Genomic DNA, 25,065 nt, shown 5'->3' with positions numbered 1-25,065 from the left:
GGAAAATATTCCTCCCTCCCTTAAATATCTCAAAGTGCCTGCCAAGCTACTAACCACCCGCATTCTGTGGGCTCCTGGAAGTTTCATGATGAGAATTCATTTGGGGTCTGATAGAGTAACGAGATGTTTTGGATGTTTCAGGTGGAAGGTGTAGCTGTCGGGTTCATGAGTGTGTGCTCAAGAGTAAACATGCAGCTCCTGCATGAGTGCTTTGACCTGGGGCCCTTCCACGGACTCTGCATCCCACACCCCGATGATGTTCTGCAGCCACCGGAAGAGCTAAGCATTAAAGGAAGTCAAGGTATAGTGGCTATCACAGGAACACTTCAGCAATTACATCCATGCCTTCTATACCACTGTGCCTTTTGAGGAGTGATGGAACTAGATGGCTTATTTTATGTCTCCTTCTCCAGTTCCCTTTAAGGTATAGTTTCCATGGTTGATCATACCTGGTGCACTCATCTGTGAGCACAGATGGCCAAAAGTGCACAGGTGTAGACAGAGATGGTGGCCCTGCAGCTTAAGGTTCCTTAAATTCAGAATGCCTGCCTTAAGAATGTTCATTGTGAAATAATTGATAGTATTTCAGCAATTTACACACACAGACACACACACACACACACATCAAAATATAATGTGTTTTTTCAAGTCAATAACTTGAGAAGTTCTTTATGCTTTTAAGTTTTAATCCCACCAATTAGTGCTTTTGTGTTTGTGTCTTTGACAAATTATTATATAGTACAGGTCTACTGCAAGTAGTCATTTTTAACTTACTTAAATTATTTCTAGCCATATGAAATAATAAAAATTGATTTTTAAATATTGTCTGTATCAGGTTCTTCATGAGGTGAAATTAGGTAATCTCAGACTTTGGTATTTAATGAGGTCTTCCTACATCCATGGGTATCTTTGCAGGTAAAGTGTTTCCATTCTTAAACCAGACAGATGCAGGATATGTTAATTAACTTCTCTAAATCTGGGTTTCTTCCTTTGTAAAATAGGAATAATATTAATACTTCCTACATGAGGGTGTTGTGAAGTTTCACTGAGATTACTCATGTCAAGGGCTTTACTCTGTGTCTTTTTTTTTTTTTTAAGATTTTATTTATTTTAAGAGAGAGAGAGAGAGAGCATGAGCAAGGGGGAAGGGCAGAGGGAGAAGGAGAAGCAGGCTCTCTACTGAGCCCAAAGCCCAATGGATGCAGGGCTTGATTCTAGGACCATGGGATCATGACCTGAGCCGAAGGCAGACGCTTAACCAACTGAGCCACCCAGGCACCACTTTACTCTGTGTCTTGAGCAGACTTGGTGCTCATTAAATGTTGACCATCATTGTTAGTGATAGTTACTTCTTTGTGATTGGCCTTTCACCTACTTGAGCCTTCTAAGGTTAAAATCAGGGCATTTTGAATTGCTCTGCTTTCTCATGTGTGAAGGATGATATCAAGGGTGTTCAAAAATAGGAAGAAGAACACACTGGGCAGTGGCAAAGGACTTGTCAATGTAAGCAATGGCAGGTGTCTATCTGGCTGATCTTATCCCCTCACTGAGAACCACATGCATGGATGTACAGAGCTTATCTGAATGTTCATACTCATTACAGAGAACTTACAGAGCCACAGATGGAGAGGTGTTTCCTTTTTGTACTGACGACCACACTCTTCCTAAAAGAAAGGTTTGATGTCATTATTTTTTAATAGTGAAAGCTGGCTTGCCCATGCTTCTCAGCAAAGAGATACTGGAGTGTTCTAAAGAACTTTTCAGCATGACACAATCCTGAACCATAAGTTATCTTTGTCACTTTCAAGTGCATAAATTCTTCTCAAAGGCAGCATTAAATAAGTTTTATGGCTTGATTTTTTTCATGCGTAAAATGGAGATAAAAATAGTATCTAACCCAAAAAGTTGTTGGGAAGACTAAATGTTAGAATCTACATATGTGCTCAGCTCGGTGCCAAGCACAGAGTAAGTCCTCAAAAAATTTGTTTGTATTTCCGCCTGTGACTATTGTCATAAAAAACAAGTTGAAAAGATAAAATCCTTTCCAGTGCGTTTGTGAGTAGCCCTGAGACAACTATGATGTTCCATACGTAGAATGAATGGAAAATTCCTATCTTAGAAACTATACGGGTAAAACAAAATTCAAAATTTAGGCTGAACCCTGGACTTTAAAACACACACTTTAAAGCCCAGATATGGGAGCTGAAGGAAGTCTTACTTCTCTCTACCAACTTTAATATTTTTACTTAAAATTCCTTATCTAGGACAAAATGGGAAGTGAAGGAAATAGGAAAACTTCTCTTGTTATCCTCTGTGCCTTGTTTATTTTTGAAAATCCAGCTTTATGTTCACTGATACAAAGATGATTATGAAATTGTCATCAGGGAGCACTATTATAGACTTCCAAATAACTCAGGGATGGATTCACAAATCATCATCAGCTTATTATATCTAAGAAAAGAGTCATCAACACATTTTGCTGCCATCTTCCTTCAACAACAACAAAGAATGAGACTCCAGAGAAAATTCTAAATGTGCTATGATCTTCCGTTCATTGTTTTTCTGATGAAAGTCTCAAGTTAAAAGAAATATAATTTCTCTAAAATATGAACTAAAATTCTTGTTTCAAATGAGCACACATCATTGTGCTTTATACCTTGAATTTTGCTTAGTATTTTTTACTTTTCAAAGGATTGTCATATATATTATTTCATTTTATCCTCATAACTTGATATAGGAGACTAGGACTGGTGACATTGTTTCCTTTTATACCCGTCCAAGCTCATGCAAGGTTTTCAAGCTCATCAGCGTTGGGCGGACCTGGAGCCCAGCCCCAGCCCTCTCTGCTTGGCAAGGGGACTTTTTATCTTGGGTGGCTTTGTAAACTCCAGTGGTGTGTCTACTACACTGGATACATGATTGGCTTTCTTCACTTCAATAAGTTATGTAATGAGTTACCACTTTAAGGAATTCTCAGTGGCCCACCCATTTCCTTCAGGCTTGTGTGTGTGTGCATGTGCTCTGGACAGCTTCCATGTGCTGGAATCTTCACCTTTGGGTCTGTGGGGTTTGCCAGAACTGTGGAAGGCCACTCTGGCCCATGCAAGAGGCAGGCTGGAATTGCCAGGAAGTTAACACTCCAGGAGTAGCTTCTGCTTCCCTGTCTCATGTCCCTGTCCCCCTATGCCTCTGTCTCGATCAACTCCCAAATAAACAGTTGTACTGGAGTCCTTGACTCAAGGTCTGCTTCTGAGGGAACGCACACCAGAACACTGCCTGCCTAGTCTTTTCCCATCAGCCTTGAAAACATTTATTTTTACACAACTGTCAGGAGTCCAGGTATAAATACCCCAGCTCCCTCACTTCTCGGGTGGGATAACTCTACGACATTAGTTTTGTACTGTTTCCCAGAGTTCCTCTATGGGATTGGTTCCAGCTGTCCACAGTGGTAATCTGTATAATGACACATTGCTTACTAGCTGCCTTTTCTTCCCTTTCTCTCTTCCTCACCACCCTACTGATGCTTCCAGAAATCACCTCCCAAATAAACCATTGTTCTCAAACCCTTGGCTCAAGGTCTATGCTTTCCCCACCAGCTGTGAAACTTGCAATACCACACCAACCTCACCCTTCTGAGCAGATTAATGTCAAGGCTCAACATTCTTAAGCTAATATAGTGGCCCTCCCTCTTTAGCTACTTACCCACATTATAATCAGCCTACTAGCTATTTGTTACTTCAGCCATATCACAAGTTTTCATTGGATCTAAAAAATTTAACCATGCACATTCAATTTGTATTTTACTTGAGTAACTTGTATATGTTTCCATTTTTCAGCCACTCATATTGCATATATAACCTTTTGCACACACTTGTAGATTTTGATTTCTATCTACTAAACCTTGGGACTAAACTGGGACCAGTTGGAACAAAGTCTAAAGAGGCAGATTTTGTCCCAATATAAAGAAACGCTAGTAAAAGTTTATTTATTTATTTTTTTATATAGTGAAAAGCCTAGTTTAGAAGTAGCAGTTTCTCCCAATTTTGGAAGGATTCATTAAGAAACAGTCATAGATGCTTAGGAAAAGATTTTCTTGTTGTGTGAGGGATTGTACTAAATGAGATCTAAGATCCCCTAAGATACTAAGACTCTGAAAACTTAGTGAACGTACATTAGGATATTGCATATGCCTGATAGTTTATGTGTATTTTCTTCCGGTAACAATAAAATGGCTCAAAATAGTTTTTTTTTTTTTCCAGTTGGCCCCACTACTGGCCCTGCCCAGCATTTGAAAATCATGCTGTGTCTTTTATTCACTGCATCATCACAGTAAAGACTTTGGAATCAGAACTGAGCTGGCAAACTTCTTGGTGATGCATAAGGCAAAATAGGGCACAGCCTGCGTTTCCGCAGCTGTATTGGCATTGCCACATTTACTGATTAAAACTAGGAAAAAAAAGCATAAAGCAATTTTTGTTTGTCATATAGGCTGGTGTGACCTGGGGAGCAGGAGTCTCAGGCTCAGATCTGTGAATCTCATTATGCATCCAGGGCCCACTGTGCAGAATCTCTGTGGAGCTGATGTGCCCTTGGCAGGGAGAAACTTAGTTCTATGTAACAGATTTGTGGGCTTTCAAAAGAATAATCAGTGTAGCCCCTTGTAACCAAACCACTCAGGAAAAGTGTTGCTTACTAGATATTTAAAAGGCCCTTCAAAACATGATTTTCATAATGTATCCATATAAAACATAGCAATGTTGTCTTTTAAATTTTAAAATTTAAATTAAATTTAAAAATTACTTTTGTCAGGAAATGTTTCTTTATGTTTTATTTAAATTTCTTTTCTTTGGACTTACATTTGCTTCTTACCTCAGATTTTCTCTGTAGGAGGAAGAAACATCTGAAACCAGTTTCCAGTGCGGGAGCTAAGAAACAATGGCCAAGTCAAATCTTATTTGTGTATCAAATAGCCTTTTAGCTTCTCTTCCTAAGGTTCCATTTTATATGCCTGGGTTGCCTTCTGTTTCACTTTATTTTTCTTTTAACATGGATTCCAAATATGGATGAAACACTTGTGTTTAGAGCATAGCAGTCTTTCTGCCAAAATATTTGCATTATATATCTCAGAACACTATTTTAACACCCAGTACATTCTGTAGTTATTTAGTGACCCACTAGGACTCCGTATTAGTTTGCTGGGGCTGCCCTAAACAAAGTACCACAGATTGGGGAGCTTAAACAATAGAAATTAATTTTCCTCACAGTTCTGGAGGCTGGAAGTCCAAGATCAAGGTGTAGGTGAGGTTTGTTTCTCCTGAGGCCTCTCTCCTTGGCTTGTCCATGCTGTGTCTTCCTCCTGTGTCTCTCACATGGTCTTCTCTTTTTCCCTGTTTGTGTCCTAATCTTCTTATAAGGACTCCAGTAATATTGGATTAGGGCCCACCCATATGACCTCATTTTATTTGAATTGTCTCTTTAAAGATACTATCTCCAAATATAGTCATGTTCTGAGGTGCTGGGGGTGAAGACTTTAATATATGAATTTTTGCAGACACAATTCAGCCATAACACTTAGGGTCCTGTGTTAACAGTTCCCTGGAGCCTTGTGGGCAAGACTACAAGGCCACAGCAATTATGCAGATAGTGGCAACAAAGTCTGCTCTACTTGATGCTCATACAAAGCCTGAGACACCAATTTGTATTTATCACAATCTGAATATTATTGTCTTTTTGTAGCCACTAAATTTGTTTTTGGTATATGAAGGTAACAAAATTGCATTCTTTCAAAGCTTTAGCCACTCTTGCCAACTTTTCTTTTCTAGAATTAACCATGTGAGTTCTGATGCTTTGCTAGAGATGTTGATAAAACAAGTATATAATACCAGACCTATGCCCAACTCATGTGATTATCTCCAAGGCTGACAGCTTGAACTCTTACAGGGGTTCTCAAGGTGGAGTCTTTGGACTGGTAACATACCAGGAAGATGAGGCAGACTTGAAACCCAGTCTTGTTGTCAGGGACACTGCCTCAAAAGTCTTGGTGAGCCTTTTCATATCAATTGACCCTTGAACAACAAGGGTCTGTGTGCCCCCCCCCACGCCTACCCCCCCACCCACAGGAAAACTTTTGACTCTCCAGAAACTTAGCTACTAATAGCCTACTGTTGACCAGAAGTCTTCCAGATAATCTAAACAGTCAATTAACACATATTTTTTATGTTGTATGTATTATCTACTATATTCTTACAATAAAGTAAGCTAGAGAAAAGAAAGTGTTATTAAAATTATAAGGAAGAGAAAATACATTTACAGCACTGTACCATATTTGTATACATATAAAAAAAAATCTGTGTGTACCTGGACCCACACAGTTCACACCCCTGTTTAAGGGTCAGCTGTATTTAACAAAATCTGTTGCTGATTTTTCCATCTTAATTCAAGTACTGCTTTCTGCGTCCTTTCGAATGCTTTTAAAAGCAGCAGCGACAAATGATGGCGCCCAGTTAAGAATGTTATTTTGCAGAGAGCAAGATCACTGGGGACCATATTCATATTCTCCTGTTCAGCACTAGGAAGGACTTGTGTTATGACTGGTGTGCTTGCTGCCAATCATTTCACGATGGTAGAAATACAAACACATTTTTATATAGGGCCTTGAGGTCATTGAAAGAAAAGTGGCTTTATTTATGTTCGTTATGATCATTATGTGCTGGGATTATTTTCTCAGTAGGTGATGTCTGTTTTGCCCATATTTATGATGCAGGGGAGAAGGCATTTAATGAATTTCAAGAGTGTATTTGACTGTAAAACACATCTCTCTTAGTATATTCACATGTAAATAGCCCTTTTATTTGTTCTCTTGGTGACCTTTCTTCTTTTGGGGGTAGATCACAGTTTGTTGTTGTTTGCCATTTCCAAATGGGAGGATGAATGATAATAATGAAAGATTATGCAAAAAATCCACGTTTAAAATAATGTTGATATGCCACTTGTGTTGCAGGATAATTATAGTAATTTGGCTATTACTCTATATGGAGTCAGGAGTTAGTTGCTAGAAAACACGGTGATAGGGGTGATTCAGGGGATTTTCATCCCAACAGGCTGTTTGATCCTGCTGACTTTTCTCTTGAAAATCAATTGCTTGTGGTGAATACTCTGAATTCCCCCTTGATTAAATTGGCTGCTGGTGGGCTGCACCCATTGCACTGGGGTCACTGTGAGTTCTGTGTGTGTTTACACAGGGTTTTTGACAACTCTTAAAGTATCATGGACCAAATTTAATCTGAGCAAAGCAACTAAGGAAGCAATTACTAAAAATCACAGTCTTTGCAAATGACAACAAACAAAGGAAAATGAAGCCAGTTATTTTGCTACTGGGTTGCAAGCCCTTTCTCCATTGCATATTGCTCTGGCTCTTGGTGTTTTTAGTCTTCAAGGAATGTGTATAGCTGGCTTAGTCGAAGACCTGGGACAGTCGCCTTGGAAGCTGGCTCTGACTTCAGGTTTATCTTTGACAATGTTCCATTTCCCCCCTCAAAGTTATTAATTTTTTTTTAAAGATTTTATTTATTTGAGAGAGAGAGAATGAGAGAGAGAGAGCACGAGAGGGAAGAGGGTCAGAGGGAGAAGCAGACTCCCCGCTGAGCAGGGAGCCCGATGTGGGACTCGATCCCGGGACTCCAGGATCATGACCTGAGCCGAAGGCAGTCGCTTAAACAACTGAGCCACCCAGGCGCCCCAAAGTTATTAATTTATGCAGATCTTCTATTTCTTTTGAATCAACTTTAGGAGATTAGATTTTCCTAGGAAAGGATCATTTCATATAAGAAGATTTAAAAATTATTAGAATACAGTTGTGTGTGTGTGTGTGTATGTATGTACGTATATATCTCCAGTGTGTATGTACATACATATATACACACGTATACCTATGTATGTATATACAGACATATATATGTACACATACATGCATACTATTAAAAATGATTAAAGAAAACAAAGTTTACTTAACACTTCATGAAGTGGATTCTCTCCTTTTGGAGAACTGTAAAATGGGGCCGTAGCTTTTATGGGATAAAGAATAAAGAACAAGGAAAAGAAAAATAAAATGTATCTGATGGGCTGGGGCCTCACAGTTAGCCTGGTTTGGGATGAGAAGACCCAGGGTTGATTTGGCTTTTGGAGATTAACTGACTGGATATACTGCCTTCTGGTCAAGTGGAACATTTGTAGGGACAAGAAGGTTATGTAAGTTTCAGTTTGCTGATGGGGCACCCCAGGCAGAAGCAACCCCATCTTGGGCCTACAAAATTTTACATGTATGTATATGTGTGTATATATGTATGCATATATATGTATACAATATTCTATATTACATATAATTCTTATAATTATTAAGTTATAAATAACTTATATTTATATTTACTTGATTTTTGGTTTCTATTTATATAATATGCCTAACTCCATGTGGAAAATGGCTTCCTTTTTTTATTGAGTGCTCATTTCAATCTTGAAATAGTTTAGAGAAAAGAGAAACATAAGCAAATCACAAAGCTAACTATGCAAAAAAATATTATTTATCATAGGTGTGAGAAAATATTCAGCATCCCTAAAACTGAAATGCACATAAAAATCCGAGATCTTTTTCTCCCCCTTTTTGCATACTAAGTTATAAGTATGTATTATAATTAAGATATTTCATCCTGGGCAAGGAGCTTGGTAACTAGCACTCTGAATTTCTGACAGATAGGAGGGTTGGCTGATAGGATACTCTGGAATACAGTGTAGAAATGATTTCTATTCTTTAACTTCAACTGTAGCAAGTCTGAGGAAATAATCCTAAATCTGTAAAGAGATACACACTCAAAACTATTCACTAAGCTTAATCATAATACTAAAAATAAACAAATAAGCAAATATCCAAATGAATAAACAAGTTTGTAAAACCCCAAATCTCCCACAAGAGAGGGATGGCTAAACTTGTGGGTAGCCACAGGACAGCTGTGCAGCAGCCTTTTAAAAGGTTACAAAGAGTGAAGGGAAACGGTTATGATATGATCTCATGTGAAAAAAATCAATGCAAAACGAATTGAAGTCTGAGGAAAACTGCCTAAGAAACATATACTATGAAGTGCCCTGGGAGGGAATGAATTAAAATGACAAAATTAACTGAGTCACAGAAGTAACTCGAGGACAATGCTTTTATTTCCTCCCTCAATTTTTTTAAAATGTGAAAACAATCTTAAATTTACCTAAAAGTTGCATGTACTTTTTTTCTTCCTGAACCATCTGAAAATAAGATGCTGATGTCCTACTGAGTCACTTGTGAATACTTTAGTATGTGTTTCCTACAGAGGACAGTCTCCTTTACAGCCCCAAACATCCATCAAGATCAAAGAATTAACTGGAATATGTTACTCCCAATTAATCCGCAGTCCACAGACCTTATTCAAGTTCCCCTATTTGTCCCAATAATGTCATCCTTCATAGCAGAAAGATCCGGTTCACAATGACAAACTGCATTGAGTTGCTCTGTTATCTTTCATTTTGGAACAGTTCCTCTGAGTTTCCTTGAATGTGATGCCCAAACACTTTTGAAGATGATAGGCCCCTGCTTCTGTAGATTGTACTTGAATCTGTGTTTGTCTGCTGTTTCCTCCCGAGGAGATTCAAGTTGTGCACACCTGGGAGGACTAGCATAGAAGGGACTGGGTTCTCATTGCACCCTATCTGGTATTACACATTTTCAGTCTGTCTCATTAAGTGTGTGGTCACTTTGATCACTTGATTGAAGTGACTCTTGTAGGCAAAGAATTAAAATTGTTTTAGCTTATTCCAGCCAGTGTGGAGATCTATAATAATTTCTCCATTCCGGATCTCTGTATTGATTCTGCCCTGATTCTCATTTGGCGTCAGCAGCTTTGCTGATGCTATATTAACCGTCTCATGGAATTTCAGCTTCACTACCCCCAGCATCCCAGCACGGGCACCTGCTGCTGCCGCAAATGTCTCCTTAGGTAGATAACGTTCTCAGTGTCCCAAGTGAGTCAGTCCTTCTGTGCAGGATCTGTCCCTAGCCTCCAGTACTGGCTGCTGTGAGGTCCATTGCAGGGAAATGGTTCCTGACTCAGCTTGTAGCCAAAATAGGCTTCACCGTGGCAGGCACTACTGTCTGTCTCCTCTAACTAGGGGGACTGAGATCTCCACATGTCCACTCTGGAGCTTGACCTACAATTTCTTCTCTAGTATAGCTGGTTATAGCTCCTCCTTTTCCTCTTTGGTTTTTTACCCTCTACTAAAAAGAAAAAAAAAAGATTCTTTTGTTTGATTGATCTTTTCAAAGAGCTAGCTCTTAGATTTATCTACCGAGTCTATGGCTGTCTTTTTGAATTTATTAATACTGGCTTTTATTCCTATGACCTCCTTTCTCTTAATTTCTTTGGATGTGTTTTGGTGTTCCTATTCTAGTTGCTTGATTAATTTATTTTTGTTTATTCTTGTTTGATATAAAAAGCGTTTATTGAGAAGAAAAACTTTTCTTCTACCAACTCGAGTTTGAGTGGTCAGGGACCTGCAAATTTACAGACAATAGACAGGTTAACAGGAAAAAAGTTTATTGTGCATGCAGAAATGCTCTATAGTGGTGAGCAACTCACCGGAATAGCCAGAGGTAAAGATGCATATATCAATTTAACAATGGGGGGAGCGTTAGGGTTTCAATGGGAAAATATAGAAGGTTCTATTGGGTTTTTAATGCTAACGGGATTGCGCCATTGAACTTGCCATGGATGGAATCATACTGGAACATGTAGACTGTGTAGTTGAGGTCAGTGAAGGGGCCATCGATGGTGACAGTATCCACTTTGCCAGAGTTAAAAGGAGCTCTGGTGGGGTGCCTGGGTGGCGCAATCGGTTAAGTGGCCAACTATTGGTTCCGGCTCAGGTTGTGATCTCAGGATCCTGAGATTGAGCCCTGTGTCAGGCTCCTCACTCAGTGCAGAGTCTGCTTCAGATTCTCTCTCCCTCTCCCCTCGTCCCTCCCACTCATGCTCTTTCTCTCTTTCTCTCTCAAATAGATTTTTTAAAAAATAGGAGCACTGGTGACTAGGCACTCAGTGTGCCTGAGAACTCTGTTTTCTCTGACCATCACCATTGTGTCTTAGGAGTGCTGCTGGCATTGCAGAAGAAAATGCAGCTGTCTATTGGGAGGAGCAGAGAGCCTGCTTTGCTGGAATTTTATAAGAAAGTTTAAATTAGATCTTTAAATGTTTCTTGAGGCTAGAATGCCAAGCCAAGAACTCACCACTAGATTTCACTGTAGTACCTATAGATTTGGGTGAGTTCCTTTCTTCTCAAAGTCCCCTAAAAGATCCTTCCTTATTCACCTGTAATACTAGGAAACCTGTAAGGCAGTGGCAGATACCCAAGAGGGCTCTATAAGCACGAGATCCATAAAGTCAACCTTATTTCCATAAAACTATCTAGTTGTATTTGATTCTACACGTGTCATTCTTAAATATGACGTTCCAATCAAAGCCTTGATCATATAACCAGTGTTTCCAGTTATGTCCTGTTTACAAAAGAACAGATTCTTATTCAACCTGTGAAAATAACTATATTGCCATGAAAATTAGAATACTCAATAAGAGTTTCCAAATTCTGGAGGGATGAGGCAGGGAGAAAAAAAAAGTGTTTTCAAAAGTATAATCTACTAAATTGTTGAAAGTTAAAAATACCTTAAGAGCAAAAACAAAGTGGTTCCTTAAAGCCAGGAGCAATATTTTAAAGAAATGATGTAATATCCTTCATCAGTTCATTTTGTACTATGTAATTAATTTTTGTTCTCCTTGATCTGATCTTGGGTTTCATGAACCCATCAGCTTGCCCACTCGAGATTTGGAACTCCTTGCTCAGTCCTGTGATATGCTCTCACTGTTAGTCAATGCTACCAGAAGCCTATACTCTAGAGTGCCTGACATAGTCCCTTTTCCATGGGTCTTTGAGAGAGTTCCTCTTGTTGAAGACAAGCGTCCTGGCTTGCAGCTGATTGTAAGAGTTTCCAAGGAAGCATCAAGACAACCAATAACTATCTGCAGATGGCGAAAGACTTAACTGTCTGTGGCTAAAGATCTTATGAGAGTTCATTATGAAATTAACATAACTGGCAAGGAACTTTTGTTGTTTCTGTGGCATGCTGCATTTGAAATAATAACTAGAATGTTGATAGCATTATATTATTGTTGTGTCTAATATGAGGCAAAGCAGTACCAGGACATATGGACAGTGAGGAAGCTGACAAATTTCTAGGAGCCTCATATAATCCCAGAAGTATTTACCCACACAAATATAACCTAGGGGAAGTTAAATATCTCTTCTTAATTGCCAGTGTTTTTTATGCTATTCAATGTATCTAATTAATTTTTGGTATCTCTCATTTTACAAGGAGAAGAAGAAATCCCTTGAGATTTTTCCAGGGGCCCTCTGGGAAGTCAGTTAAAGATCAAGATGTTACTTAGGGTTCGATTTTGAGAAGGCAAAATACCAAAAGTTGTCAAATATCTTAAAAGGTTTGAACACCTGATTTTATACGATCACAGGTTGCTGTGAAAAAATACTTAATTACTGGGGTGCCTTGGCTCAGTTTGTTAAGTGTCAGCCTTGAGCTCAGGTCATGATCCCACGGTCCTGGGATCAAGCCCTGAGTCGGGCTCCCTGCTTGGTGGGGAGCCTGTTTCTCCCTCTCCCACCCCCTGTTTGTGCCCTCTCTTGCTCACTTGCTCTCAAATAAATAAATAAATGAAATCTTTAAAAAATACTTAATTACCTATTTAATCAATGTAGCCATAAATAATTCAGAAGTAACTACAGGAGGTAACATAATTGTAATAAACAAACAAATTTACCTTAAGACATTTTAAAACCAGTTTATCTGTGGAGCACCTGGCTGGCTCAGTCTGTGGAGAGTGCTCCTCTTGATCTTGGGGTTGAGTTTGATACCCATGTTGGGTGTAGGGATTAGTCAAAAAAATAAAATCTTTAAAAGAATTTAAAAACTCAGTTTATCTGATTTCCCACATGACCTTGCAAGTCAGCTCAAAAATAATAATTTTAAAGATTTTTTAAAAAATTTATTTGACAGAGAGCAAGAGAGAACACAAGCAGGGGGAGTGGCAGGCAGAGTGTGAACCAGGCTCCCCACTGAACAGGGAGCCTGATGCAACGCAGGGCTCCATCCCAGGACCCTGGGATCATGACCTGAGTCAAAGGCAGATGCTTAACCGGCTGAGCCACCCAGGCACCTCAAAAATAATAATTTGAGATCTTGAATGGGATTGCTTTGAACCTATAGATCAGTGTGTGTGGGGGTATTGACATTTGACATCTTTACAATGTAGTAAGATACCTAATCTATGAACATGGTATATTCCTCAATTTACTTCTGTCTTCTTTACTTTCTTTTCACAATGTTTTATACTTTTTGCAATATACACTTTTCACATCTGTTGTTAGATTCTTTCCTAGGTATTTTATATTTTCACACTTTTGGAAAATTTATCTTTAAAAATTTTTGTTTTCAAATTGTGTTTTTTTCCTCTTTTTTATTGTTATGTTAATCACCATACATTACATCATTAGTTTTTGATGTAGTGTTCCATGATTCATTGTTTGTGCATAATACCCAGTGCTCCATGCAGAATGTGCCCTCTTTAATACCCATCACCAGGCTAACCCATCGCCCCACCCCCCTCCCCTCTAGAACCCTCAGTTTGTTTTTCAGAGTCCATCGTCTCTCATGGTTCGTCTCCCCCTCCGACTTACTCCCCTTCATTCTTCCCCTCCTATCTTCTTCTTCTTTTTTTTCCTTAACATATGTTGCATTATTTGTTTCAGAAGTACAGATCTGTGATTCAACAGTCTTGCACAATTCACAGCACTCACCATAGCACATACTCTCCCCAATGTCTATCACCTAGCCACCCCATCCCTCCCATCCCCCAACACTCCAGCAACCCTCAGTTTCTTTCCTGAGATTACGAAGTCCTCATATCAGTGAGGTCATATGATGCATGTCTTTCTCTGATTGACTTATTTCACTCAGCATAACACCCTCTTCAAATTGTTTATTGCTGTTATATAGAAATGCAATTTGTTTTGGATATTGACCTTATATACAACAACCTTTCTACACTGATTTATTAATTCTATGATTTATCTGCAGATTCTTTTGGATTTTCTCTGTATAATGTAAGTTTTTATTTCTTATTTTCCAATCCTTATTATTTTTATTTCTTTTTCATGCACTGATTAACACTTTGAATAGAAGTGGTGTTAGCAGGCATCCTCTTGTTGTTCTTAATATGAAATGGAAAGCTCTGAATATATTACCATTAAGGATAGCTTTGTGAATACCCATTATCAGATTAAGAAAGTTTCTGTATTTACAATTTGCTAAGAAATTTATCAAGAATTGTTGTTGTTATTTTAATTGAATTGAATTCTATAAAATACTTTTTTTCTGTATTTGCTGAGTTGATCATATGATTCTTCATTATTCTGTTAATGAGGTAAATTACATTGATTAATTTTTGTATGTTAACAGTTTTGTTAATAATAGACTTATTATTCTTTTTATGCAGTGCTGGATTCTTTGCTAATGTTTTGTTGAGGATTTTTACAGGTGTGTTCCATGAGTAAGAGTGGTCTGTAATTTTCAGTTCTTGAAATGTCTTTGCCAGACTTTGGAAATGAGGTTCTGTTGGCCTCATAAAACAATTTGAGGAGTATTCTTCCTTCTCTTTTTGGAAGTTTGTGCAAGGCTAGAGATGTTTATTCTTTAAATGTTTTGTAGAATTTGCCAGGGAAGCTGTCTAAACCTGGTGGGCTTTTAGGGGGAAGGTTTTTGATTGCAGTTTCAATTTTTTTAAATTGTTGTAGAACTAGTCTTTGTCTGATAGTTTGTAATTTTTTTTATCAGAACTTGTACATTTCCTTTATGTTTTCAAATGCATTAGGATAAAACTGAAGCCATTCTTCATTTTTTTCCCATTATACTTTTACTGTTCAGAAGCTCTATAGTGACACTGCCTTTTTCAAAATTCCTGACCTTGATTATGTGTATTCTCCTGTCTCAAACAGTCTTGCTAGTCGTTTGTCAATTTTATTAGTCTTTTGTTTTCTTGGGGGGGGTTATTTTTTAATTTTTTTTTATTACTGTGTATTAACTTAATTGTATTGAAGCCAGAGAACCTACCTTGTGTGATTTTAATCCTTTAAGCTTTGTTGAACATATGGTCAAGTTTTGAAAACATTCCTTGAGTCTATCAAAATAGTGTATATTCTATAGTTGTCAGGTGCAGGGTTCTATATAAATCAGTCACATTTGATAAAATGTTGTCCAATATTTCATCCTTATTGACTTCATCACTTATTTGATCAATTAATGAGAAATATGTTAAAATCTCCTGCTTTGATTGTGGATGTACTGATTTCTACTCATAGCCTATCATTTTTCATTATGTATTTTGAATCTGTGTTATTAGGTGTATAATTTTTAGATCATTATATCTTCTTTGAACTTTTAAAAAAATCAGTTATGAAGTAAACTCTTCATCTTTAGTGATCTTTTTTTGGTCTTAAAGTCTACTTTTTCTGATTTTAATACAGCCATACCTACTTTCTTTGATACATATTTGCATACCATATCTTTTTCCATTCTTTTATTTTCATTCTTCCTATTTCCTTACATTTTAGGTGTGTCTTTTATAAACAGCGTAGAGTTTAGTTGTTGTTTTTAATCTAGAGTGACAACTGCTGTCTTTTAATTAGAATATTTAGTCCATTTATACTTGATGTTCTTATGGGTTTATATCTACCATCTTACTTTATAGATGTGTCCTATGTTTTTATGTTTCATTACTGCCATTATTTATTTGTGCTTTTTCCTTTATTAATCTCCCCAGTGTCAATTTAATTAGTATTTTTAAAGAACCAGGCTTGGTTGATTCTATTATCTTTTGTGATTGCATTGGTAATCCATTACCACAATACTGCTTCCAGCCAACAGCTACAAAACCACAGTGGCATACCACAATAAGCATGTTTTGCTGATACAGCTAGGGTCAGTTAGGCAGCTCTCCTGGTCTTAGCTGGGTCTTCTCACATGTCTTGGGGTTGGTTGCTGTTGGCTGATTTAGGCTGGCCTTGGCTCTGCTCCATGTGCCTCTCATCCTTTAGCAGGCTAGATTGGGCATGTTGTTATGGTGACCAAAAGGTGCAGGAGACCAAGTAGAAACATACATCTTGAGGTCTAGGCTTTGAACTAACATATGTTATTTATCTAAAGCAGGTCACATTGCTGAGCCCAGAATCAGGATAGGATACAACATAGAAAAGGGCCTACATCCAGGGAGGGTGAAAAATCAGCATCATCATTTCAACCCTTCTTCATTTTCATGGTCTTCTTTCTCCTGTCTTATTGGAGACACAAACCCCAATTTAGCCTGAGGGAGGCTAAAACCTGTAGTCTCATCTCAAGAGAGTGATATGGGAATTACCAGGGCACAAAGCTCAAGTTGATCATAGTGTATGGTTTGGAGTCTGCACTGCAGTCCAGTTGGGAGGAGTTTCCTTGAAAAATAAGAAAAAAGCCCTTTATCCTCCTTTCATGCAGCCTGCCTAGTGTTTTCCTTTGTATTATTGTGGACTTTATCATCAGCCTCTTGCTGTTCATTCAGCCATTTAGTAAATACTGAGTACTTCCCATATACTAGATTTTAGGAGTCTAGTACTGATGAGTCTAGTACTGTCTAATGGCAGGATAAATAAGCAGGACAAATTAATTTACAATAAGAGAAGTGTTTTGAAGGCTAGAAAATTGTGGTGGGACCACAGCAGAATTATATCTAAGTCATCTTGACAGCATCAGCTTAGAATTCACAGGAAAAAAAGGTTTTGAGTCAAAACTTCAAAAACTAATTGGGGCTTTCTAGGTGAATAAGCAGAAAGATTTTCCTAGCAGAGGGAACAAAATGTGTAAAATAAGGAGGTATTAGAAACCATCGCTTATGAAGGGAATGTACAAATTCAGGGTTGCCAGAGCATGAAGTGAGGGATTGATAAGAGATGAAGCAGGACAGGAGATTGAGGTGAGGCAATGAAGGCTTTCATGCCTTGCAAAAGAGTTTAATCTATTCACAACATATGGGATGGTGTTCCATTGGGAATCTTTTTTTTTTTTTTAAGATTTTATTTATTTATTTGACAGAGAGAGACACACAGAGAGAGGGAACACAAGCAGGGGGAATGGGAGAAAGAGAAGCAGGCTTCCCGTGGAGCAGGGAGCCTGATGTGGGGCTTGATCCCAGGACCCTGGGATCATGACCTGAGCGAAGGCAGATGCTTAACGACCCAGCCACCCAGGTGCCACTCCACTGGGAATCTTTAATTAGAAAGGGAGCCATGGTGAACTTCTAGTTCACAGCAAGACTTTCCAACAGCCACTAGAGTGTCCCCGAAAGAGAAGAGGAGGGACTGAATCAAAACAGTGATTATGGATGAACCTGAGATATTTTGGAGAATTAATGGAATTTGATATTTTATTGCATATGGAGAAAAGGAGGGTTATGGAGAAGGGAAAATTCAAGGATGACTGCAGAAATTAGGTGGATGGTGGAACCATTTTGTGAAATGGGAATAATAAAAGTGAATGAATTATATGATGGAGATGCTGTGATTTCGGATTTGGATGAGTTGAGTTTGATCTTCCTAGTAAGCATTTGGATGGATACACAGCACTCCTTCAGCTAGCTACAGGTGCCTTTTGAGGTACACTGAAGTATTACCTCCCAAAAGATGTCCACATTCTAATCCCTGGAACCTGTAAATATTACCTTGGTTCTGGAAAAAGAGTATTTGTAGGTGTGATAAAGGATCTCTAGATGAGATTATCCTGGGTTATCTGAGGGGCCCAAATGCTATCACAAGTGTCCTTATGAGAGAGAGACAGAGGGAGGTAACACAGACGGGAGGAGGCTGTGACCACAGAAACAGAGATTGGAGTGATGTGGCCACATGGCAAGGAAGGCTGGCAGTCACTATAACCTGGAAAAGGCAAAAACAGCCTCTCCCCTAGAGTCTCTGGAGGGAATGTGTTCCTGCCGACACCTTAATTTCTACTCAGGGATACTGATTTTGGATTCTGGCTTCCAGAACCGTGAGAGAATACATTTTTATCATTAAGCCACCAAGTGAGTGGTAATTTGTTACAGCAGCCCCAGGAAAGTAACACAATTACAAAGAAGACCACAGGGCCAGAGGCAAACCAAGGAAGGAAAACATACCAAGAAATAACGATGTCTTCACTCTTCAGCAAAACTCCTAGAAAGAGTTGTCTGCTCATTATTTCCATTCTCTTTTATTGTCTCAAGGCTATTCCTTAGCCTTCGGTCTCAGCTTAAATATTTGGAAGGACTTCGACCACTCAATCTAAAGCAGATCCTGGGGCATTTTCTATATGCCATCTATCATAACTTAGTATTTTCTTGTTCATTTACTAAACTTGCTTTGGTGGTGCAAGTTCGTCTTGTTCATTGCTGAAATCCCTAGAATGTTAATGTCTAACAGATGGTAAGTGTGAAATATAAATTTTTAAATGAATGAATGAATAAATGAGTACTCAGTGTGCTTTGTTCATCTGTCTGCTTTAGCGACTTTCACACTTTGAGATAGGGGTGTGTGTGTGTGTGTGTGTGTGTGCGTGTGTGTGTGCGCGCGCGCGCATACCCTGATCACTTGTAAGTCTTGTAGAATAAGAGGGGCTACATCTTATTCATTATTTACTTTTGAGTATCTCAGAGTGCTTGCAGCTCATTGCTCTCCATTGAAGTTTAGTTGAATGAATGATTTAACTTGAACCTCTAATCTTTCCCCTTCTTAAAACTGAGTGACTTAAATTCATTTAGCAGGCTTTTTTGAAATCATCCATAATATGATAATAATAAACAAGAATGGCTATTTTGTAGTATTTTGGAGAGAGAAATTTACTTTTATAATTGGACATTTAAAAAATCTTGATTGCATGAAACTGTCCTTTAAAAAATTAAAATAATGCAGTTAAAGTTGAGTTCCCATTGAACCACCTCTAAGCCTGATTCTTCCTCTCCTCCCCAGAAATAGCCATTGTAATAACTTTAATATGTGTCCAACCAGACCAATTGTTTATACTTTTATGTGAAGTCCATGTATTCATAGAAAAAACACTACCATTTTGTGGTAGCGGTTTTTTTTTTTTTAATATATAAATGGTGTCTTTGGGAATATGTGATGTTTTGAAATTTACTTCTTCACTCAACTCTTTGAGATCTAGTAATGTTGGTACGCATAGATCTAAGATCTAGGACACTCTTTTTACTTTCTGGGCAGTATTCCACCACATGGAATGTGTCACACTTGTCCTTAGATGGACATTAAAGTTGTTTCTGTTATTTTGTTATTGCAAAAAGTGCAGCAGCAAACATCCCAGTGCATGTCTCTTGGACCTCTTGCAAGAGTTTCTCCAGGCCCTATTCCTGGAGTTGTTCTTGCTGGGCTTGGAAATACTCACATGCCACCACATGTGGCTAAACCAGTGGTCTTCCTCCAGACCCTTTCACAGTTCTCTCATACTCACTGTCAGCATTTTAAACTTTTGACAGTATTATAGGTATGAAAGGAAATATCGTTTTAATTTTATTTCTCTGAATATTATTGAGGATGAACACTTTTGCATGTTTTTTGGTCATTTACATTTCCTGGATATTCATTGCCTTTGCCTAATGGGTTATTTCTCCTTTCTGTAATTAGATTGTTAGTCTATTTTATGCATTGCAAATATTTTCTCCATGATCTAATTTTTTAAAAATTTCTTTTTAGGGTACTTTTAATAGACCTTTTAGATTTTGATGTGGTCCAATAGGTATGTTAACTAACTGGAATTAAAATAAAAACTTAAAAAAATGCCTGGCACACACACACAAGTAAATAAGTAAAAAATATTTTGCTTTTATGACTTCTACCCTTTTGCAGATGGATTTTTAAGGAAGAATTTCTCCACCCCCAAGATCATAGAGATGTTCTCCTATAATTTCAACATTAAAAAAAAAGACTTTAGGCTGTTAACATATTTACAAGTGATTTTTTTAAAGAGTTTATTTGTTTGACAGAGAGACAGAGAGCATAAGTAGGCAGAGTGGCAGGCAGAGGGAGAGGGAGAAGCAGGCTCTACGCTGAGCAGGGAGCCAGATATGGGGCTCGATCCCAGGACCCTGGGATCATGACCTGAACCAAAGGCAGCTGCTTAACCAACTGAGCCACCCAGGTGCCCCATGCAAGTGATTTTTTTGTATTATATGAAATAGGGGCCCAAATTAATTTTTTCCCATATGATGAGCCAGCACTATTTATTTATTTGTATAGTTTATTCTTTCTCCACCAATTTGAAATGCCACTTTTAAAATATATCAGTAATTTTATAATTGTCTGGCTCTTTTCTGGATTCCATTCTGTTCTATTACTTGAATAATCCATGGTTCTAGTATAACATGTCTTAATATTCATTACGAAATTAGGCCTGCTCTATGTTCTTGTTTCTTAAAATTCTGTTGTTGATTATTTCTTAAAATGTCTTAAAAACTATTCCTCCATATTTACTGTTTTAGAATCAATTTATTTCATTTCACAAAAAAAAAAATCTTGTTGGGAGTTTTGATCTCTATTTAAAATAAATGTTAAACCCCACCAGATTGTTTACTATTATTTATTCCTAAAACCATCAAAATGTATTCGTTAGTTTTCCGTGTGTATTATTGCTATCAGATAGAGCGGGGCAGACCCAGGTCTCGTGGGACCTAGAGTCGATACAATTTGAGAGCCCTCTTTAAGAAAACAAATGCAAAATTATGAATGCAATAATAAGTGCTGTGTCTTGGGAGGGGCCTGTACAGTGGGAGGGGGGTACCTGAACCTCTAGCATTATTAGCTTCATGGTAAACCCATCCCATAGAAGCAATCTCAAGAACAGGGAAAGTCCTAGCGGATGGTGCCTCTACTCCCACTAGTTCGAAACTTCTGAGCTACATAGGTGGTGTAGGTAATAAAATAACAATTAATTTTCAGCCTCAGTCATGTGTTCAGTTGTGTGTTATATAATACCAGTGCCTTGACTTTTCCCTGGGATAGCACCTCATATTTGAGGATCTCAGGACACATTATGAACATTAAACCTCACAAAACCCCGGAGACACGAGAAAGAGAGATGGATTCACCTTGCCCAGTTCTGAAATGCAGCCACCTCTGGGGACAAGCGTGGCCCCTGCTTACTAATAAACTGCAATAACCCCATGACAGTTTAGCCAAGACAATTAGCTGTTGTAGTTGGTAATTGTGTCATGAACATTAGACTGTTAAACAGTGAAGTCAGCAGGATTATCTGTTTGTTGCAAATCGAATGCATTCTTTAAGGTCTCTTACTTTTTTAGTAATTTTGTCCTAATTATAAAATAATATATGCACAGTGAAGGTCTAGTATTTTTCTTTTAGTTGCTTTTTTGGGTAGTTCTTCAAATTGAAAACAAAATAGGAAAATCTATCTTTAAAAACATAGAGTAGAACTTAAGAATAGGGAATTATTGATACGTATTTTTTTTAACTCAAAAAGTTTGCTGCTGAGCAAAACAGATCAACGATGGTAGAAGACAGAAGAGCACTTGCCTTTAAGTGGTATATTGGCTAGACAGGGAGATGAAGGAAACTTTTGCGTGCTGAGAATGCTTTAGCTATTTATTGGGGTGGTTGGTACATGGGAGTAAATATTTGTAGAAGTTCATGCATTTTTACCGATTGCACGTTATATCAACAAAGTAAATGAACATAAAAAGCACATGGCTCTTGTCATCATGAGAATGCCGGAAGCCCCATTTAGACTTTCTGAAAAGTTTTGCAGGGAGTAGGACATATTCAGGAGCTAAGAGATGATGCATTCCCCCAAGCATGTTTCTTCAGAAGAGGAATTCTAGGTCCTTTGCTTCTCTTTCCAGACACTTTCTCCCCATGCCCAAAGAGCTACCCCTTATCCTGGGATGTGATTCTCTCTTGTTGTACCTTCAACATTATGTACCTCTCATCTATGCCCTGTACACTTCCCTGGCCATCCAGTTTTTCTCTTAGAATTTCATTCTGTTTTACTCAGCCCCATCTTTGCCAGAAGCAGGTAATCTGAGGATTTGGGGTTGAGAGGCATCTGCAGGAGCCATTGCCCTGGCTGGCACAGTGGGAGAGGAAGAAGCTGAGAGAATAGGCTACCTCTGGCCTATCTGCAGTGTCTGACGTGAATGTCAGAGACAAGAGGGGCAGTGCGGAGGGGCAGCCCCTGGGCAGATCATCCTCGGGTGGCTGTGAACAGATGTCATCGCTGAGAATCCTCCAGCAGAGCAGACATGGGGGCAACCAGAAGGAAGAGGTGGGAGGGAGGAGGGAGGGGGAAAGGGGAAGCGAAGAGAGACTGACAAGACAGAAGGAGAGAGAGGGGGACAGAAAGGAAGAGAAATAAGGCCCAGTAGAAAGACAAGAATGCAGAAGGAGGAAGGAGAAGGGGGGTGGGGGAGAAGAAGAGCTTTGTAGACAAAAGGGGGAAAATTTTTTCCTACTGTAATTTTTAGTGAAAGTTAAAGACCACAAACACTACCCTGATTATTCACTTTCCAGAACATATTGAAACAGTAATGCTCAGCTCCAGTTCTTCTTGCTTAGAAGGTAGAGAAGTAAAAATAGTGGCCACTGTCAGACTGCATGCTATAATATTTTCAAACAAAGGAAAAGCAGCCCTGTGCTAATTAATCTTTGGCGTTCAGATAGCACTGACATGGCTAATTGTGGTCTTTCCCACGTGTGGTCTTTACATCATTTCAAAGCCTGCGGCCCAGAAAGTTGCTAATCAGTTGTTTGTAAACTTTAAAGGGGGGCTCCTATGAAAGGAGCACTGGCTCAGGAGCCACAGAGGGTGAGGGCTCCCCTCTCCCTGCTGTGGGCCAGAACCAGGCCCCGGCCCATCGCTGGCATTGTGTTTTCCCCATAACTCTATAGGGTCAGGTATCACTTTATCTCCATCCCATTCATAAGGGCCCTAAGAGGTCAGAATTGGGGTGGACTCCCCACCTAATGGTACTGCCCTCTGCTCTACCATTCTTCAGATGTGCCGCAGGTGAGAAACACATCAGTTTCCCAGCTGTCTCTGGTGTCCTGTGGCTCTGCAGATGTTTATCATCTATTTTCTGTCATTATGCCACTCTCTCTCTCAAAGATGCTGAGCTCGGTACTAGCAACCACAGTTCCCCGGAAATAGTTGAGGAGCCACGGGAACCTGTCTCTCCAGAGGCCATGGAAGGCATTCAGGTAACGGAGGTCACTCACCCATGCCTGGGGCCCTGGGGCGGGCGTGGGAGCTACTTGTGTTGTGGGGTGCTGGCTCAGGACTGAGTTCTGATGCCTGCTGTAGAAAAGGCCTCACTAGCACTAAGACTGGGGAGGCCGGGAGGAAACCTGGGTGCGTGTTTGTAACAGAGGAATCAGAGCCGCATCACTAGCTTCATGAATACAGGTCAGAATGGAGTTTCATCCCTTCTCTTCCTTCCTTCTCACCTGTTCTCTGACTTCAGGAGGCTGAGGCAGATAAAACTGCTCATTTAAAGTCAGGTAGAAAATCCAGACATACCGAAGACACTTACACGCTGCCCACATACTCACATGAGGTCTTGTTTTCCTTCCTGCCCGATCGGGCTTTGGGAGCTAGAGAGATGCCCTCTACAGCTTCCCGGAGAGCCGCTGGCTCCACTTGTCTCTGCCCAGCCTCAGCAGGAGCCCCTCCCACCCCCACACCCTCCTGCTGCCAGAGGTCTGCCTGTGCTGCTGCTGCCTTCGCCTAAAGAAGGGGTAAACCCACAGCGAAGGAGCCCACAGTCAGCCATGTAAGAGATTCCGTGGTTTGGCGGACGAGCCAACAGATCCAGCCATTTGTTCCAGCTCTGCCAACTTCTGACCACTGATGGGTTTGCAGTAATATAAATGCCCAAATTTACTGGGCTCTGGGTACTCACATACTCCTGCGGGACCTCAGAGCATGTCTCTTGTGTCCTCAGGAACAAGGCCTCACCTAGCAGGTGGGGCAGGAAAGTGGGCTAATGTTGGTCCAGTCCTACATCAGCCCTGCATGTGGCCAGAATCCCAAGATGTGTTTCCCTACACACCTCCTTCAGCTTCTGGTCTGCCTGACTTCTCCATCCAGCTAGGCCCAGAACCCCTCCCTGAGCCCAGGATGGAGGGCAGGTGCTGAGCCATTTCTTCTGGACTCTAGCCTCTAAGTCTTTTTTTTTTTCTTCTCCTTTTCAACCTTGGACAAAACAATGTTCCTCCTTGCCCACCAACTCATGCAAAGAAAATCTTGGGAAAAGGAGGATGGAGGGAGGACATTTATCTTAGCACTAGGCCACCTGGCTTGTCCTCCCAGATTTCCACACTGTCTCTATGGAAAATGCATTCTTAGGCCCCAAACCACAAAAGGATCTAACCTATAGCTGGTTGGCTATTATATTTCAAGTGCTGATTTAGTCTCTGCATGGAGGTTGGGCATGCACAATGGCCAGGCACTCTGCTGTGTCGGAGGGTACTCATGAGACCAAAACACAATGCCAGCCTTTAAGAGGTAGTGACTTGGTATGGGAGAGGAGAGCTCTAATTCAGTATGTGGGAAGGGGGATGGGAAGAATCTCAGAGGAGGGGACTTTTTAAATAAGGTTGTATGACATGGATTAGGTTGAGAGAAATGAAGCTGATGAATGGAATTAATGAAAAAGAAAAACTTAGTGCTAAGGGCTTCAGCTTTTAGCAAAGATAGAATAACAGAGACTAGATTTATTCTCCTGCCTGAAAAAAATGGCCAAAATATGAGATAACAGTTTTTAAGACACTGCTTATCATGTAACCAAGGAGAATGATGGGAGAGATGGGAAACAAGCCAGGTGAGTCCTCCGATTGCCG

General features: G+C 39.5%; 1 protein-coding gene across 5 annotated transcripts in view; it reads left to right on the top strand.

Annotated features, from left to right (window-relative positions):
- Positions 1 to 25,065, top strand: part of CFAP61 (cilia and flagella associated protein 61) — a 302,051-nt gene that overhangs the window by 51,825 nt on the left and 225,161 nt on the right. For all 5 annotated transcript variants that reach the window (XM_027623975.2, XM_027623973.2, XM_027623974.1 and 2 more), the window contains 2 exons: positions 142 to 301; positions 23,333 to 23,424. In XM_027623975.2, coding sequence (XP_027479776.1) covers positions 142 to 301; positions 23,333 to 23,424 — 252 coding nt within the window. The remainder of the gene's footprint in view (positions 1 to 141; positions 302 to 23,332; positions 23,425 to 25,065) is intronic.

Source organism: Zalophus californianus, chromosome 8 (assembly GCF_009762305.2).
Source record: "Zalophus californianus isolate mZalCal1 chromosome 8, mZalCal1.pri.v2, whole genome shotgun sequence".
Taxonomy (NCBI): Eukaryota; Metazoa; Chordata; class Mammalia; order Carnivora; family Otariidae; genus Zalophus; species Zalophus californianus.
This window is presented reverse-complemented; position numbering and strand designations above follow the sequence as displayed.